The sequence below is a fragment of the Plectropomus leopardus genome, chromosome 5, assembly GCF_026936395.1.
Source record: "Plectropomus leopardus strain MGB_pleo_1.0 chromosome 5, ASM2693639v1, whole genome shotgun sequence".
Classification (NCBI taxonomy): Eukaryota; Metazoa; Chordata; class Actinopteri; order Perciformes; family Serranidae; genus Plectropomus; species Plectropomus leopardus.
In genome coordinates this window covers 2,272,308-2,287,700 of record NC_142180.1, presented here as the reverse complement: position 1 = coordinate 2,287,700, position 15,393 = coordinate 2,272,308, and the positions used below count along the sequence as shown (strand labels likewise).

The 15,393-nt window shown below is 38.6% G+C and overlaps 1 protein-coding gene across 4 annotated transcripts in view; it reads right to left on the bottom strand.

Moving 5' to 3' along the window:
- Positions 1-1,884: 1,884 nt before the first annotated feature.
- Positions 1,885-15,393, bottom strand: part of ect2 (epithelial cell transforming 2) — a 63,534-nt gene continuing 50,025 nt past the window's right edge. For 2 of the 4 annotated variants that reach the window (XM_088077383.1, XM_088077384.1), the window contains 3 exons: positions 14,929-15,063; positions 12,888-13,443; positions 1,885-3,896 (listed from right to left, as the gene is read on the bottom strand). In XM_088077383.1, coding sequence (XP_087933509.1) covers positions 12,919-13,443; positions 14,929-15,063 — 660 coding nt within the window. In that variant the 3' untranslated portion in view covers positions 1,885-3,896; positions 12,888-12,918. The remainder of the gene's footprint in view (positions 3,897-12,887; positions 13,444-14,928; positions 15,064-15,393) is intronic. The other 2 variants (XM_042512844.2, XM_042512851.2) reach the window with 1 other exon arrangement.

Here is a 15,393-nt window from a genome sequence, read left to right as displayed (position 1 = left end):
ACTTGAACCATTTAATATATGGAAAAAGCCAAAAGCAGTCTAAAGACTCATCATCATCTCATCACTACCTTTGTGGTCTCTCTGGTCTCACTGTTACAAGGTTATTCTTTAAAACCTTTTCATCTTATCAGTCAAAATCTAACCTTTAACAAAATACCTGCTGCAGTTTTGCCCCTTTGTCAGTGTTTATGGTGTTCTGACCTCCCTGTTTGACATGAAAATTGGATATACTCACAGGCAATGCTCTCTGTAAAGCAACAAAAAAGTATGGATACAGATTTCCTCAAAACTTACTCAACGGCTGTGTTTGAAACTGCCTACTACACTAGCAGTACGTACTGATTTGGTCAAAAAATAGTATGCGGTATGCAAACAAAAGCCAAATCCACAATAGGGTGGACCCCCCAGATGGGGTCCTTGGCTTGCCCTAGTGTTATACTTTATTAATTAGGCCTTGCCAAAATCATATTATTATCTTTAAAGGTCATTTACATTACTTTTATCAGGTAAACCACATACCAATGTATGCTAATAGGAGTACAATTATACAGGAAACATGAGCAAATTTAATTCTATTTTTTAAAGATTTTTTTCTGGCCTTTCATGCCTTTATTATAGTGCAGTGCAGAGTGACAGAAAAGGGGGAGGAAAAACGGGAATGACGCACTGCAAAGGGCCGCAAGCCTGGAATCGAACCCGGGCCGCTGCTTAAATTCTACTTGTGCAGCAGGCAGGCATGCACACTATCTACTGAGCTAAAGGCTGGTCTGAGCAAAATATGTCACTGGAAAATTAGCCTGTTCTTTCATATGAACAACACACAATCAGAAAGTTTAAAAGGGACAGGAATTTGTCAGTAATGCGAACATAACAGCGGCACATCTAGTCACTTCCAGTCGTTACAAAGGAGTTATTCATCTCACAGGGAAGCCTTCATCACCATTTATACCACTTGTTGACTCTATTTCAAACCGTAAATGGATGCTATGCAGAAATGGTTTTGCTATTGTTTGCTTCCGCTTTCAAAAACCGGAAACCAGCCATGCCAGGTGCAGCGTACTGCAGAACGGATCGAACTGAACATCCATACTGCATACTGCTGTCGAATGCAGTATGTACTATGTAGTGGATACGGCATCCTGACTGCAACTGTAGTATGCAGTACACCATTTCAAACACAGCCAGTCTCTACCTCTGTTGGCCAAAAGTAAACATGTAAGACTTCCTGTCACATGTCTGACAAAAGTCATTCCAATTGGCTGCTGCAACACAAGAAGAAGACAATACTCACTGAAAACAGTAGCCCCACCTACTGGCAGAGTTCATGTCTGCCAGCACATGTGGACTGGGTTGACTGTCTTCAAAGACCCAATTGACTCGGTCGTTTCAAAAGTGAATTTGAGACAGCAACTCTGATGTATCAGTGGAAACTAGGAAGGAGCACTTTTTGTGTAGGGGTATCCAGAAACTTCTGAACCAGCTCCAACATCAATTGAGCGAGTAGCACAGACAAGTTCTGAGGCGCAATCATGAGCTTTCTTCAAAGTAGTATGCAAATCACAAACAGGCTTTAAAAGATTCTAAACTCATGTGGAAGCTCCAAAACTAGTTCGAGCCCCACTGATACAGCGTAAACGGTTAATTATCAGTTATATCTAATACAGCAAATAAGGGTAGTTGTGGAAGAATTATGATCAGCTTTTACAGGATCAGAATTTGCTTATTACAGAATGAATATTTTGGTGTTTTCTTCCAACTCTGGAGGTGAACATGCACACATGCATGCGCATGCGCGCGCACGCGCACGCGCGCACACACACACACACACACACACACACACACACACACACACACACACACAGTAGGAAACCTTCAGGACAAAAAGAGGAAATAAAATTATTTATTTTGCACAAATGACTTGGTATATTTAGTCAGCATCCCCTACAAGACTGGATAATGTGGTTGTAAGAGACCAATACACAGGAGTAAAAAAAAAAAAAGCTGAAATCTTCAGGTACATGTTGAAGTGCATTTAATACAGAGATGAAACAACAAGAGAAGCTCATTGAAAACAGCATGAGGGGAAAAAAAACAGACATATGAGTAGAAAACAACATAAATAGCAAGTGAAATGAAAAAGTATTCTTCAAGAATAAATACACTGATGCAGCAGTCCTTCTTAAACACACACACACACACACAGAAACGCAGACATGGTGCACACACATTGTAAAAAGGTCTTTTAAAACGTGGACGGCCGCAGAGGGAACAAAAGCAGAAGTGCTTTAATGCTCCTCAACCGAATCTCTTAAAATGCCAAAATAGAAGCTTTATAAAAGCTGGAAACTATCAAAAGTTTAAATGTTGAGAGTGGGTTAATTACAAAAAGTAATATTATTAAATCAAGTGAAATTAAGTCTAGCCCACTACAATAAAATAACATTTAATGTCAGTTAATATAAAGGACTTTTCCCGAGCAAGTTAATTAAAAAAGTCACAAAACAGCAAAAGGTAAGAGGAGTCAGCATTGTAACATAAGTACAAAAATCACAAAGAGCTTACTTAAAAACCTGCAACTGATAAATAGAAATATCTAAATACCTAAAGTTAAATGTTTTTTTTTTACTTCCCAAATTAGAATCGAGCTACATTAGGGACATCAAGATTCCCCATTTAAAGTCGAAGAAGGATGAGCTGGTTACTTGGTCTTTAGTTAGTGTTAACACTTCGCTGAACACTGCCAACACTGGTCCCCAACCATTAGGCTGAGCATGCAACCTATGAACACAAAACGTGTCTGGTGAAGCACATTTAGGCTTGGGCAGTATCACAGTATACCAGGTTATTTAAAAATCCTGATGATATGTTTTTCAGTCCCCTCATAAATACAGGCACTCCTCTTTCTATTAAACTCACTGTTTATAGTGCACAGCACGCACCACCAGCCCAGTCTCTGATCTCCATTGGTGGAACAAGCAGCTGCACTGAAGGACACAGTGGCACCCAGTGGTGGAGGGAGAAGTTACAGGACTGTAAACAGCTGGCAGCCAGCAGGCAGAGAGAGAGTGTGGGGAATAACGGCATGTTTTCAAATCTAACTTGGTGAATTAAGGAGGGGAGGTTTGTGGCATCCCACACTTACAACATTATATACAGCATACCCCGATTAAATTTTTAATTTCAGGAAGGTATGATATACTACATACCACCCATACCTTAGTACATTAATTGAGAAACCGGGATAATCCATTCAACAATTGCAGAGAAAAAGCAGAGCATCCTTCATCTTTTCAGGGGGAAGGTGAACTTAACATGTCAGTGGTGATCACACAGCTGTAGCCCCCAGCATGTTGCAGTACCGATCCAGTTAGCTCCAAGTGAAAAAAAAGTCTTCGTTCAAGCATTGTTTTGGAGAGACGCACCAAACTGCCCGGTCAGATGCTAGTTCTCAGCCACACAGAGGCGTTTCAGCTGAATACATCACATGGTGGGCATCACATTGCTAAACAGTTAGCTTATTGTTTAACCCTTCTTTGCAAAAATTTCAGATTTGAAACACTAACAGTAGCTTGACTATTGTGAATTCTTCAGTGCACTTTTCCAGATGTGGCTTAATGCCAATTGATGCAGGTTTGAAAAGTCTGTGAGGAGCTCCAATATGGACAAATGCTAGTTTGCCAATATTTACAGGTAGCTTTAACTACATACACATGCCTGTTGGCACACATCTTGATGTTAATGGCAGTCAAGGCAAATGAGGTGAGAAGGTGGGTGCAGCCCTGCTGGTGCTCCCCAGCGGCAGCGTCTCAGAAGAGGTGGGTGCTGGAGCGACTGAACGTGTGGTACTTCCTTTCAAACATGGATGGCAGATTGACCATGGAGGGGGAATGATGTGCCTGCAAATAAAACAGAAAAACAACTAAATAAATAAATAAAAATGTTTGAAGGATATAAAATCTAATCACTTCATTATAATAAACTACATTTGTGTGAAATATTGTCATAATTAGCACATCATATAATTTTTAGATTAATACCCAAAGAACCATGTCTTGTGGGTCACGGTGATCTTGGTCATTGACCACCAAAGTCAGATCTGTTCATTCTTGATTTAAGTGGACATCTGTGTCAAGTTTGAGATATTGTGTTAATGAAAATGGGTCAGGTGGATGGACAGTCCTGAAAACTTAATGCCTCTAACCACAGTTATCACTGGTGTTGAGGCACAAAACAAAGCTGGTTGGGATTTCACAAGTCATGTTTTTAGCAGCTTTTCAGTCTCTAAGTATGGGTGTTTTCTGTAACCCACTGCAGTTTTTTTCATTGGGGATAGTGCCATGAAAAAATCATTCATTTCATATTGTTATATTTTACATCATATTTTTACATTGAAATGTAAAAAAAAAGAAAAAAAAAACAAGAAGAAAACTCTTAACGAGTATCCACTACATATTAGTGTAAGAATGCAACATGTCCTAGGTTTTCATCAAACAAACAGTGCCAACATTTATTGTGGTGGTTGGGTTGGAGCCATCCAGTTTGCAGTCTCGAGTGTGTGTATGAAGGAGAAGGTGGGTTTATGTGCTCCAGCCTCATTTTAATTACCGAGTGCACAAAGACAAACGCTGCTACCAGCACCTCTCTGCCTTCAAAGCCAAATCTTGGCACTGAACGCATCAAGACGGGCAACCGCTGCCAACATAATCACACTTCAGCAGCTTTCCACCTGGCTTTTACACACACACACACACACACACACACACACACACACACACACACACACACACACACACTCACTCACACACACACACACACACACACACACACACACACACACACACACACACACACACACACACACACACACACACACACACACAGTTTCTCCTGCCCTCTGTCTCAGCTGATGAACGGTTACTAGTGAGCGACAGCCTTGATTACGTGTTAGTGAGTGGTGCTAGAGGGCTGCAGAAACACAGAGCTGAATGACTGAGCAAATTAACGGCTGCTTTCAGTGGAGGGGAAGGCCAGGTCAAGGGCAGTCCTGGTCACAATGCAAACAATCTGACCCTCATTACACACCTGCCATAGCCAAGCTCGCATGCTAATGAACACTTGTTTCGTGCGAGTGTGCATGAAAACACCTCCATGTCAGGTTCAGTCAGTGCACACAGTGAAACACACACACCAACAGATTGTCCCTGCTTCCTGTGATATATATCACCAGCTTCAAGCAGAGGGATTCTCGCTCTCCATACTAAAGTTTACCGAGATGTGGTTTTTATTGGAGCGAATTAAGAGGGGCTGATCACAGCACTGTCACAGAGCTTTTTACCAGCTCTGTGGGCTGTTTGTCAAACCTGTGGGAGCATCACCAGCTTCAACAGTCTCTGACTGACTGCAGGAGGAAAGCAGGGGGAAACATCATGCGAGAAGGAAGGGACAGTTGCCCCAAGTGACTTTCTATACACTGTCCAAAGATTTAAATAAACAGTACTTAGGGCCCGCTTTAATATTACACACACGTATCGCTTTGTGCACAAAACGCACTTTTTCAAAAGTCAAGCTTTAAAAAAAATATTGTACATTAATATTATTTTCTACATTCTCTGTAGAAAGTTAAATTTCCAACATCGGTCCTATTCATGGACAACAAATACTCATGAATTTTCAGAATTGTAAGCCTTTAAATGCCAGGTTTTTGTCATGATGCCACTGTTTTTAGATGAATTTTTTTTTTTTAATAAATTATTTTTTGTGCAGTGTAAAATACTCACACTCATACTACTCTGCACACAAATGCATTTCTCAAAATCAGGCTATAAAATATATATATATATATTAATATGATTTTCTACTTTCATTGAGTTTATTTTATTTTATTTTTTACCACATCATACCTAATCATAAAGAGGAAACATTCACTACATTTCAGAATTGTAACCCTTTAAATGCCTGTTTTTAGTCATGATGCCACCATGTTTTAGGTGAAAAAAAACAAACAAAAACAAACTGAAATAATAATAATAATATATAATTTTTAACAATGCACTATTGGCTGTGGATCAAAAATTGAAGTTTGAATGGGTTTTAATAAAATGCATGTCATATGGATGAACACAGACAAAATTCTCAGAAAATGAAGAATGCAAAGCTCATAAAATGCACCTAAGAGTCCCTAAGGCAGTGGTCTGCAACGTCGGGCCTGCGAGCCAACATTGGCCCTGCAGCAATAATATGTAGCCCGCCAGATTATTTTGATAAACTGAATTATTTATTTTTTACAATATTGGACTGACAGTCCCAGAAATGGGCTGTAATATCCAAATAGAGAATCTACCCCCGTCTGAAGAATGCTGATTATACTTTTATCCATGTTGAGAGAGTGAATGACAGCGACAGACACGGCGGGCTGCACTGTAGTAGACAGCGCCTGGTGCTCAAATAGCGACATGCTATGTGTGGTATGAAAAAAAAAGCAGCAGTTCAGTAAATCATTCAAACGTATTTTACTTATGTGGCTGTGGGCCACGGCGCCACACGTGAACAGGAACAAAGGTTATTTTGTTTACTTTTATGAAAAACAGACACCAAAAGCAGTGCAAAAAAAAGCATAATCTGATGTAAATGACACAATGATGCAACTATCTGATGAATAGCCCATTACTGTAAAAATACACACTACATAGATTATCCTGAGTTATGCGCTAGCTGGGGAAAAGTAATTGGCCTGACTGAGACACTGATAATAACTCTGTGAACAGCATTCAAAAGCGCGTCTATGCGTCGAGTAGCGGACCTCGCAGAAAAGGGCACCTGTTTCACGGAACATATACTTTTCTTTCCAGTTTTCAATGAATATCCTACTTTCACTGTCAGCTTAAATCTTTAGACTTTTTGATTGTGACATTTTCTCTTGCTATAGCAGGGTAAATGTTTAGCTAACTTCACTCTGCACACAGCCTTGTACCAAACCTCCAGCACACAAACAATTAAAAAAAAATGCTATGTTGTACGTGACGGGTGGGGTCATCGATAGCGAGAAATAATTCTGAGAGTAGACCTATAACAAATAATTATTAGAATATGTTTGGCTCCTACATGGTCAGTCCAAGTGGTAATATTTTGAGTGTAAAAACGGAGCTGTCATTTTCAAAATTAAAATGCATGCTGCATGTTTATTAATCACAATATGAAAAGGTGAAATAAAACTGAGCTCATTAAGAGCATTTCATGACTCAATTCTATATATGAAACTCATGATTTAAATTCAAAATGGTCCTATCTATCTGTTATTTCTTGAGTTATTTCTGTCCATTCTGTTCTTATCCCACACGTGTGTCTGTTGCAAATTTCAATTGCATTTTTTTTTTCCATCAATCAGTTTCTTAAATTAGCCTTTAATTAAGTTCTGGCTCACCATCTAATTCCTTAGAAAAAAACTGACCCAAGGCCAAACTTTCTTGCAGACCCCTGCCCTAAGGGTTAATAAAGATATCCATGAGTCTGTGCCTCTGCCAGTGAGTTGGTCTGAAAATGTGAAAACACAAGTAAACGTTGTCCATTTAAACTTGGGGGATTCTACTACAAATTATGAACTGAATGGGTTTGTGTGACCACAGCCGTTCAATGACATTCAATGTGGAAAGTAAGTTCAAGCCTTTACAAGATATTTTAACGCTTGCTTGTTGTTAGCACATTTATAAAAAATGAAATAACATAAAATACACAAGTAATTTTAATATTTTCTTATAATGTACTATATTACTATGATTATTTGAAATAGGAAGTGGGGCATAAATATTGTAGCCATCTGTTCCTGGCTCATTCATTCTTGGCTGTAATGACCGCTTATCAAACAGCACTATATTCAAATTGGAGAGTGGCTCTTTGTGATATTGTGTATTATAAGCATTAAACATGCTGGCAGTCTTGCTTTTATGTAAGTTGAAACATACTAGTCAGCCTCCGCTCACCGAAAATTTCAGTTTATGTTAAATATTTTAACTAATAGCCATTCCAATGCAGCAGTGTATGATATAAAAATGCATGATATTTTCTTCAAATCTCATGTCCTGTTATCTGTCATTTTTAACATGTGTGCAGCTCTGGTTTGGTCATCTTCTGCCAATATTTCATGAAACATGATTATTACATGTGCAGGAGAGTTTTATGTATCAAGGTTTATGAGAGCAAAATTATTCTGTAGCCTCTACGTGTTTGGACTGAGTTTAAATCCAGATGTATGAACACAAAATCATTGATGATGGGGAGACATTTCTGTCTGTAACCTTTATCATGTCTAAACATTACTTAAAGTAGAACTGTCAAACGCTTACTTTTTAAATTGCGAGTAATCGCAAAATTTCAATAGTTAATCGTGATTATCGCATTTTTAAATCAAATGTCTTCATTACGATTATTTTGCATTTCAATGCAGTTTTGAAGTCTATATTGACAAGGTGAAGCAACTCTCACCAGCTTGTCTTGATTAGGAATCTGCCTGGACTAACATTAAGTGATCATGTCAATAAAGGGGAAACTCATTGGGTCCCCACAGAACCCATTTTCATTCAGATATCTTGAGGTCAGAGGTCAAGGGATCCCTGCTAAATTGCCATGCTTTTTTCTGTCACCAAATTAAGCTTTTGAAACTTTGGAGTGTTATGGTTGGTACCACTGAATTCCACAGGTCTAGTTTCATATGATACCAGTACCATCACTGTAGCTTTAAAAGCGGTACAGACAGTAATGTTGGTTGGCGATTAAAGCGATTAAAAAAATGCATGCATTATGGATCGACCTTAATCACACTGCGATGGACGCGTTCATGCTGAGAGCCCTGACTGAAAGAAAACATTTTAACCATGCTCATGACATGGATCTAGGGATAGCCATGTCTGTGTCTGTCTGTCAGTATACTACTTTGGTCTAAACTAAAAAATTCAACAACTATTGAGTATATTGTCCTAACAATTAATTGGGTTGGGCAGTATTGGTTGCAATATTTTTGGAAAACCTTTAACTTCTCATCTACTGCCATCATTAAATTCAAATTTTAATTTGTGCAATATGATGATATTGCATATGTGATTTTCTGTGTTTTTTTAAATTTTTTTAGGATGTATGATTTTTTTTCAGTCAGCTGAAGCTAAAGAGAACATTTTCAGTTTTAGAGGGGTTCATCCTGAAATGTGATACTCTGACTGCCAGTAGTTAAATAGCTGTTCTGAGTGTGGTTAATGTTCACAATATTTCTTAGTGCAGTATGCAGCCTTTCAGATTGGTACTAGGAGTAATTACTATCTCTACAAGTTCTTGGCTGTGAAGTCCATCTTTAAAGAGCTCTTCTGTGCTTTTCTAAAGCTGATATCTTTTATCTCTTAAAGTAATCATTTGAGCTTTATTTAGATTGTGAATAGGTTGTACATTGCATACAGTGCATTATGTGTAGTTTTCTTGTAATGCTTTTATAGCAAAACCTTAAAACTCTTAAGATGTTAAAAATTTTCACCTGCCCAGATATGTGGTTGAGATGCAGAGAATGTAACTTGAATTTATATTTGAAAGCTAATATGTACAATCTGTAGTTATGTCTTACTTCTTGTTCCTGTGATCTGTATTTTTCACTGTTTTATTATACATATTATACCGGTTTTATTGAAATGCTTTGATTTTTAAATCAAAGAATTTCAGAGACTACTTGCTTTACGCCCTGCATGAAATAAGTTGATTTGAACTTCTCAAAGAACCATTCCAAAGTGGCTCTTCACCAAACCAGATGGGTCCACAAGACTGTTATCTACAACTGTTTTTTAAGAGCCATTTTTTTTTTTTTACAAGTTCTTTGGGGTAACGAGTACTTACTTAGGTGTGTAGTGTATGAACTGCTTAATCAGTTTAATTGCTGGATGGCCTTTGCTGTGGTTAATGCCAGTAGGGCGGTCTTCATTTCAGAAACAGTGTGGGTAACACTGGATCAGTATATACTAAATACTAAGAATATGGATTTAGAGTGGAATTCTAAATATTATACTTATATCATAAAGGCCACAACAACTGTAAGGTAAAAATCCAAGTTTTTCTAACTACCTTTTAGCAAGTGTGTGATTCATAGGAAATATTATTTACTTTTTTAAAAGTGAGTGAGAATTTGTTTCAGTTTCAACTGATTAAATGAGAGACAGGGTTACATTGACAACTGACTAAACCTCAGTTTAGTCAGTTGTCCACACACTTAAAAGCTTAAATTCACACTGAGAAGCCAGTGTAAAATGAACAGTCTCTAAACTGTTGTATTTGTCGTCAGGTTGCAATGAAAAGGGTCGTGTATGGATCATTGTGAAATGGCTTGATGATCTCCAAATAGATAACACTGTCATTCTGTCACTACAAACCCTATTTTACAGCCATGAATGCCTTTCACACTGGTAGAGCACTGTCCACACAATGGATTAAATGGCTGAGGTGAATACTGGATGCAATGCGCGCAGCGACTCAGCAATCAAAGTGATTAAAATGTAAGAGAGTATCACATGACCTGCATCAAAAGTTAAAGCTCAGATTAGAGGTCTGTCTGGCACTCATGAATACACTGACATTTTAATTTTTGTGCTCTGTTTTAGTGTAAACTACCCGAAACACAAAGAGCATAGCATCCAAAATCAAAGGTATGCTTTCACATTTGGATTTTCATTGATATTTTCCTCAGCTGGCACTTACATTTGTCCTTGGAGCTCTTTCTAAAGAAGCTGCTTAGATTCAAACACAGCATTTTTTCAGAGCTTATTTAACCTTAGTAACACCTGCTAAATTAAATTTATAATAATCATAACAATCTCTTATAATGTTCATGGATCTGCCTGTACTAAACAATAATGTGGTACATTAAATGACATTAAATATTCTATACATGACCGCATACCTTGAAAGCTGTGGAAACTTTAATTAAAAAAAAAAATCATATTTGTTGAAACTCTCACTATATTCACACAGCACTAAATGAGACAGATAAAAACAATATTACTCTGCTAACTCTATTGCCTTGTAGTGCTTCTCATGGCCTGACTGCATGTAAACAAAAACAACCAACCAGAGCCGAGAAATCAAGATTCTTTACATATTTTAGTGTACTGTTTAGGTGTAAACAGGGTTACCAAACATTTTCATGGACAAAATTTCAAGACCTTTCCAAGACTTTTCAAGGAGCCATAATTTTTTTTTTCTTGTCTCACTTGTTTTTCAAACAGAACCGATTCAAACTCTGTTCAAACATAATTTCAGCTAGCAAGCATATGTATATGAAGAGAGAGAGGGAACGTTGGGAGAAAAAGGAGCTACATTACCTCAACAGCTCCAGAAAATAAAATCGCTGTTATGTTATATCACGTTTTGTTGGTTATCCATGAAAGATTACTGTAAAAACTGAATTGCACACAACAAAATTCCAGGACTTCCCCGACACGTTGAATGTTTATTTACTAATTCCATGATATTTCCTTTATTGTGGGAGCCCTGTGTAAAATGTGAAATTTGGTACTTCAGTTGACTGTCTCCAACATGGCAGCTGCATTACAAACTCATTTTACATCTCACAGGTACACTAAAAATATGTTTCAGAAAACATCTGAAGTGAGACACAGGGAATGCAGTAACAGAATCTTGATTTATATTTGATCAGCACTGCTTAGTTTGATAGTTAGACTGCAGTTCACAAGCAGTAACTGACATGATTGACAGCTGCAGTACATCCCTTTTCTACCAAAATTAGCACATACATGCAGGTTTTTGAAACAGGTAAAAACTAACATGGCCTATACACTGCTTTCCCATTGCCAGTAGAGCAGAGCCACGTACACAGCTCTACAGCAGATGAGTCTGCGTGTTTTTTTTGCAGTGTCACAGTCACATCACAGTTTACACTTTACATATACAGTATATCTCTTACTAATTCAGTCTCTCTTAGACTAATTTGGATTGATGTTTTAGCGCTGCTTAGAAGGAGACGGACAGTATTTTATGCCAGGTGCTGTGTTTCCATCAAGACCAGTCAGGGCTTGAGACAATAAATACCCATGGTTCATCATTTGACACAGATGTGATTGACAATAGTTTCCTTTCCAACTACATTTAAAAGCCAGATCTTTGTGGGTGTTAACAGTTTTTTTTGTGTGCAGTGGAAAAGAGGCTTGAGAGATTCCTCGGCTTTGATTGGTTGTTTTTGGTGCGCTACACTGAATTAACGATGCCAGAATCTTCTTTCAGAATGCTGTGACAGTTTCAGCAAATATGATACAAAGTTGTTTTTATGTTTTTTGTTTGTTTGTTTTTTTAAACAAAACTTATCAACCGCAGCTTTAAGGGAGCCCTTTTCCCCTGAGGGAAAGTAGGCCTCCACATGGACAAATCTCATTTATATCCCAGCTCTACACCAGCTCAGCTTGATTATACCCTTTACCATTCAGCTTACTATTAACAGCAATCACCTAGTGAACACTCCCAGCCACCAACAGTTAGTCACCCAGGTGGCTCATAGGAACAGAGCTATTCCAAATCAACCCTTAAAATCTCTGCCCTGTAAAACTATCCCAGTCTCAAATTGGAAGAAGCATTATATTCACAATATTTCTATACTAATAACTCCTTCTTATGTTATCACTGGAGTTCAGAATTCAGTAGTATGGAAGACCCTTAATTAATCAATTAATCAGATCTTTATCATAGGGTCTCAGCTTCTAAGGAGTTGATTTGGGATTAGAAATGCACCTGTGGCATTTGGATGTTAAAAGGCCCGCAGAGTTAACAGCAGGTAGTAAGGATTAATTTCAAATTAAAGATGGTATTGGTGCACCCCTAGTTGAAACTAGACCACAATAATGTTTGCTCACGTCAAACTCCTGGACTGATCTTAGCGATGGTTTAGAGCAGAGTCTCCCTGCGAGGACTGGTCAGAGCAGCCTTGCGTGGGTCCAAGGGGACTTTGTGATCCCTGCACGACTCAGAAAAGGTCCCGTCTTTGACATTAACAGGCTGGGGAGCTGGGAACCTTGGCTGGAATCCTACAGAAGGCAGGTATCTGGACACGTGCTGGCTAGATTTTGGATAGGAGTTTTTGGAGTTGAGATGATTAGAGTTTTCGACAGCTGGGATGGAGGAGGGATGGCCTGAATGAGCTTGTGTTGGTTGGGCTGATAATTGAGCATGAGGGATGGACTTGGGTTGTCCAGTACGAGGGAAATTGTTGGGGCAGAGGCTTTGGCTGACCTCAGGGCCGGTGTTAGGGCCGGGGCTATGGGCAGGGTTTTGGGCTGGGCTGCAGGGGGTACGGATACAGACAGGGACCCTGGCCCTGACAGGAGGATGGTCCAGAGAATTAGAGCGCTGCACCACAGCGCTGCCCTTGGCAATATCACTCAAACTGAACGTGGAGGCAGAGCGAGACATCTAGAGTGCATAACAGAGGGGAGACATATATAGAGCAAGGATTTACATATCATGGAAAAAAAAGACAAAACAAGCTGAGACAGGCAGAGAATCGACATGCTGGAACTACATTCAAGGAGATAGGTTATTCTTAGAAGGTAAAAACAAAAGACAGAAACATTTGTCTTCATGTGAAAGAGTGTGTAAGGCAAGGGAGGGAGCACAGAGTAAGACAGAAATATTAGAATTGAAGTTTAAGCAGCAGAACAAAGAGATATCTGTCGTGGGAACTTTAAAATTGCATGCCTGTACAGACCAATACTGTAAGACATGCAGCACAACAGCCTACACTGTTAAAGAAGGCCCTGATAATTAAATAATGTATCTTGTTTCAATCAGCAAGTCCCGAATGCTACTATATCAAAGTGTAGGCTTCGGCAAACTTGCTATCTGCTGCACTGATCATTCACTGATGAGGATGGCTTTAGCATAATGTCATTTCTATAGCTATCAAGATGCATTTTATGGTCTGGTCCTCGTCAGCCAAGTTTGTGTCAGCCACTACATTTCCTTTTCTTTGGATGAATCAGCTATTAGTCAGTTTAGCTAATTGTGTATGACTTTTGCATTCTACACAGAAATCTATATCATGCTCATAACAGGGCCATTTCTACACTTGAATTTAAAGTCACAGACCAATTTTTAGCCAACTGGCCTGTGGACTTTACTATCTCTCCCCAACCTTCTTTTTGTTAACCATGCTTCAAAGTTTTCCAGCCAGATTCAAACTAGGGAGGTTGTGCACATATAATGCATCTTACGGATGCCCCGTCCCTCCCTCATGTTAGTAAAAAATAATATTCTGCAAAATTGATATTTATCTTTCAATTCTTTTGCAACAGAGCTGCCAAACACACTGCATTTACATCCTTGTGTCACTGAACAAGGTTATAAGATAGATGAATGATTTTTGATTTATTGTGTAAATGGTGTGAATAATGTAAGAATTTGACTTTTTGTCAGCCTCTTAACATTACCCCTCCTTGACTTCACTCCCACTTGTTTACTGAAAATACAGTATTATGAAAGTAATGATTTAAACATAAAAAAGTGTAGAGAAATAAAAAATAAAGATGCAAATTGCTAAAATTACAGTCTCACTAAAAAAGAGCACATTTAAGAGCAGAAGCCATTTTTCCTGCTTTTTAATCAAGCTAGATCAAAACGACTGACACCAACTGAAAGCTGCTCGACCATGGATTGATGGAGAGATCAATTGCCTGGCTCTCAGCAAAAGGAGAAAGACATGGAGAGAATAGAAAAGAAATGAGGAACAGATGATAGATAGATGGACAGAGAGACATACAGCAGCAATTCAGTGTTAGTTGTGTTAAGCTGTTTATATAAAGCTGACAAAGTAGACACATTTTGGGAACTTATCAACATTTTTGAAGGTAGTAATTAATTTAAAAAATAAACAAACAAAAAAAAACAAAAACAACTTACAGCTAGCGTGGAGCTGCTGCTGACACGGTTTTCACAACTCAGCCTTTGGCTTCTCTCTTCTGGAGTACTGTTGGCCATGAAAGCCCTCTGGATCACACGCTTTGGGGTCTTGGTGAAAGAAAAGGCCCTTGTCACCTAGAGCACGCACGCACACACACACACACACACACACACACACACACACACACACACACACACACACACACACACACACATAGAATCTCAGCATTTTATATTGTATGTAGTATTGTAAATTGTAGCCACTTAATACTGAGTATCTGTAAACTGCACTCTTTGTCTCTCTGCAGTTAGTATCCATCTCTGCTGAGGCCAATTACAAAACCTGCTGTTCTCTTTTTGTTTTTCCAAACAGTGACATACAGACATACATCACTTACAGAACTTTTTGGCATAACACCGTCCTTACCAGGTTAGATTTACACAGTTAGAAAAACAAATGTAAGG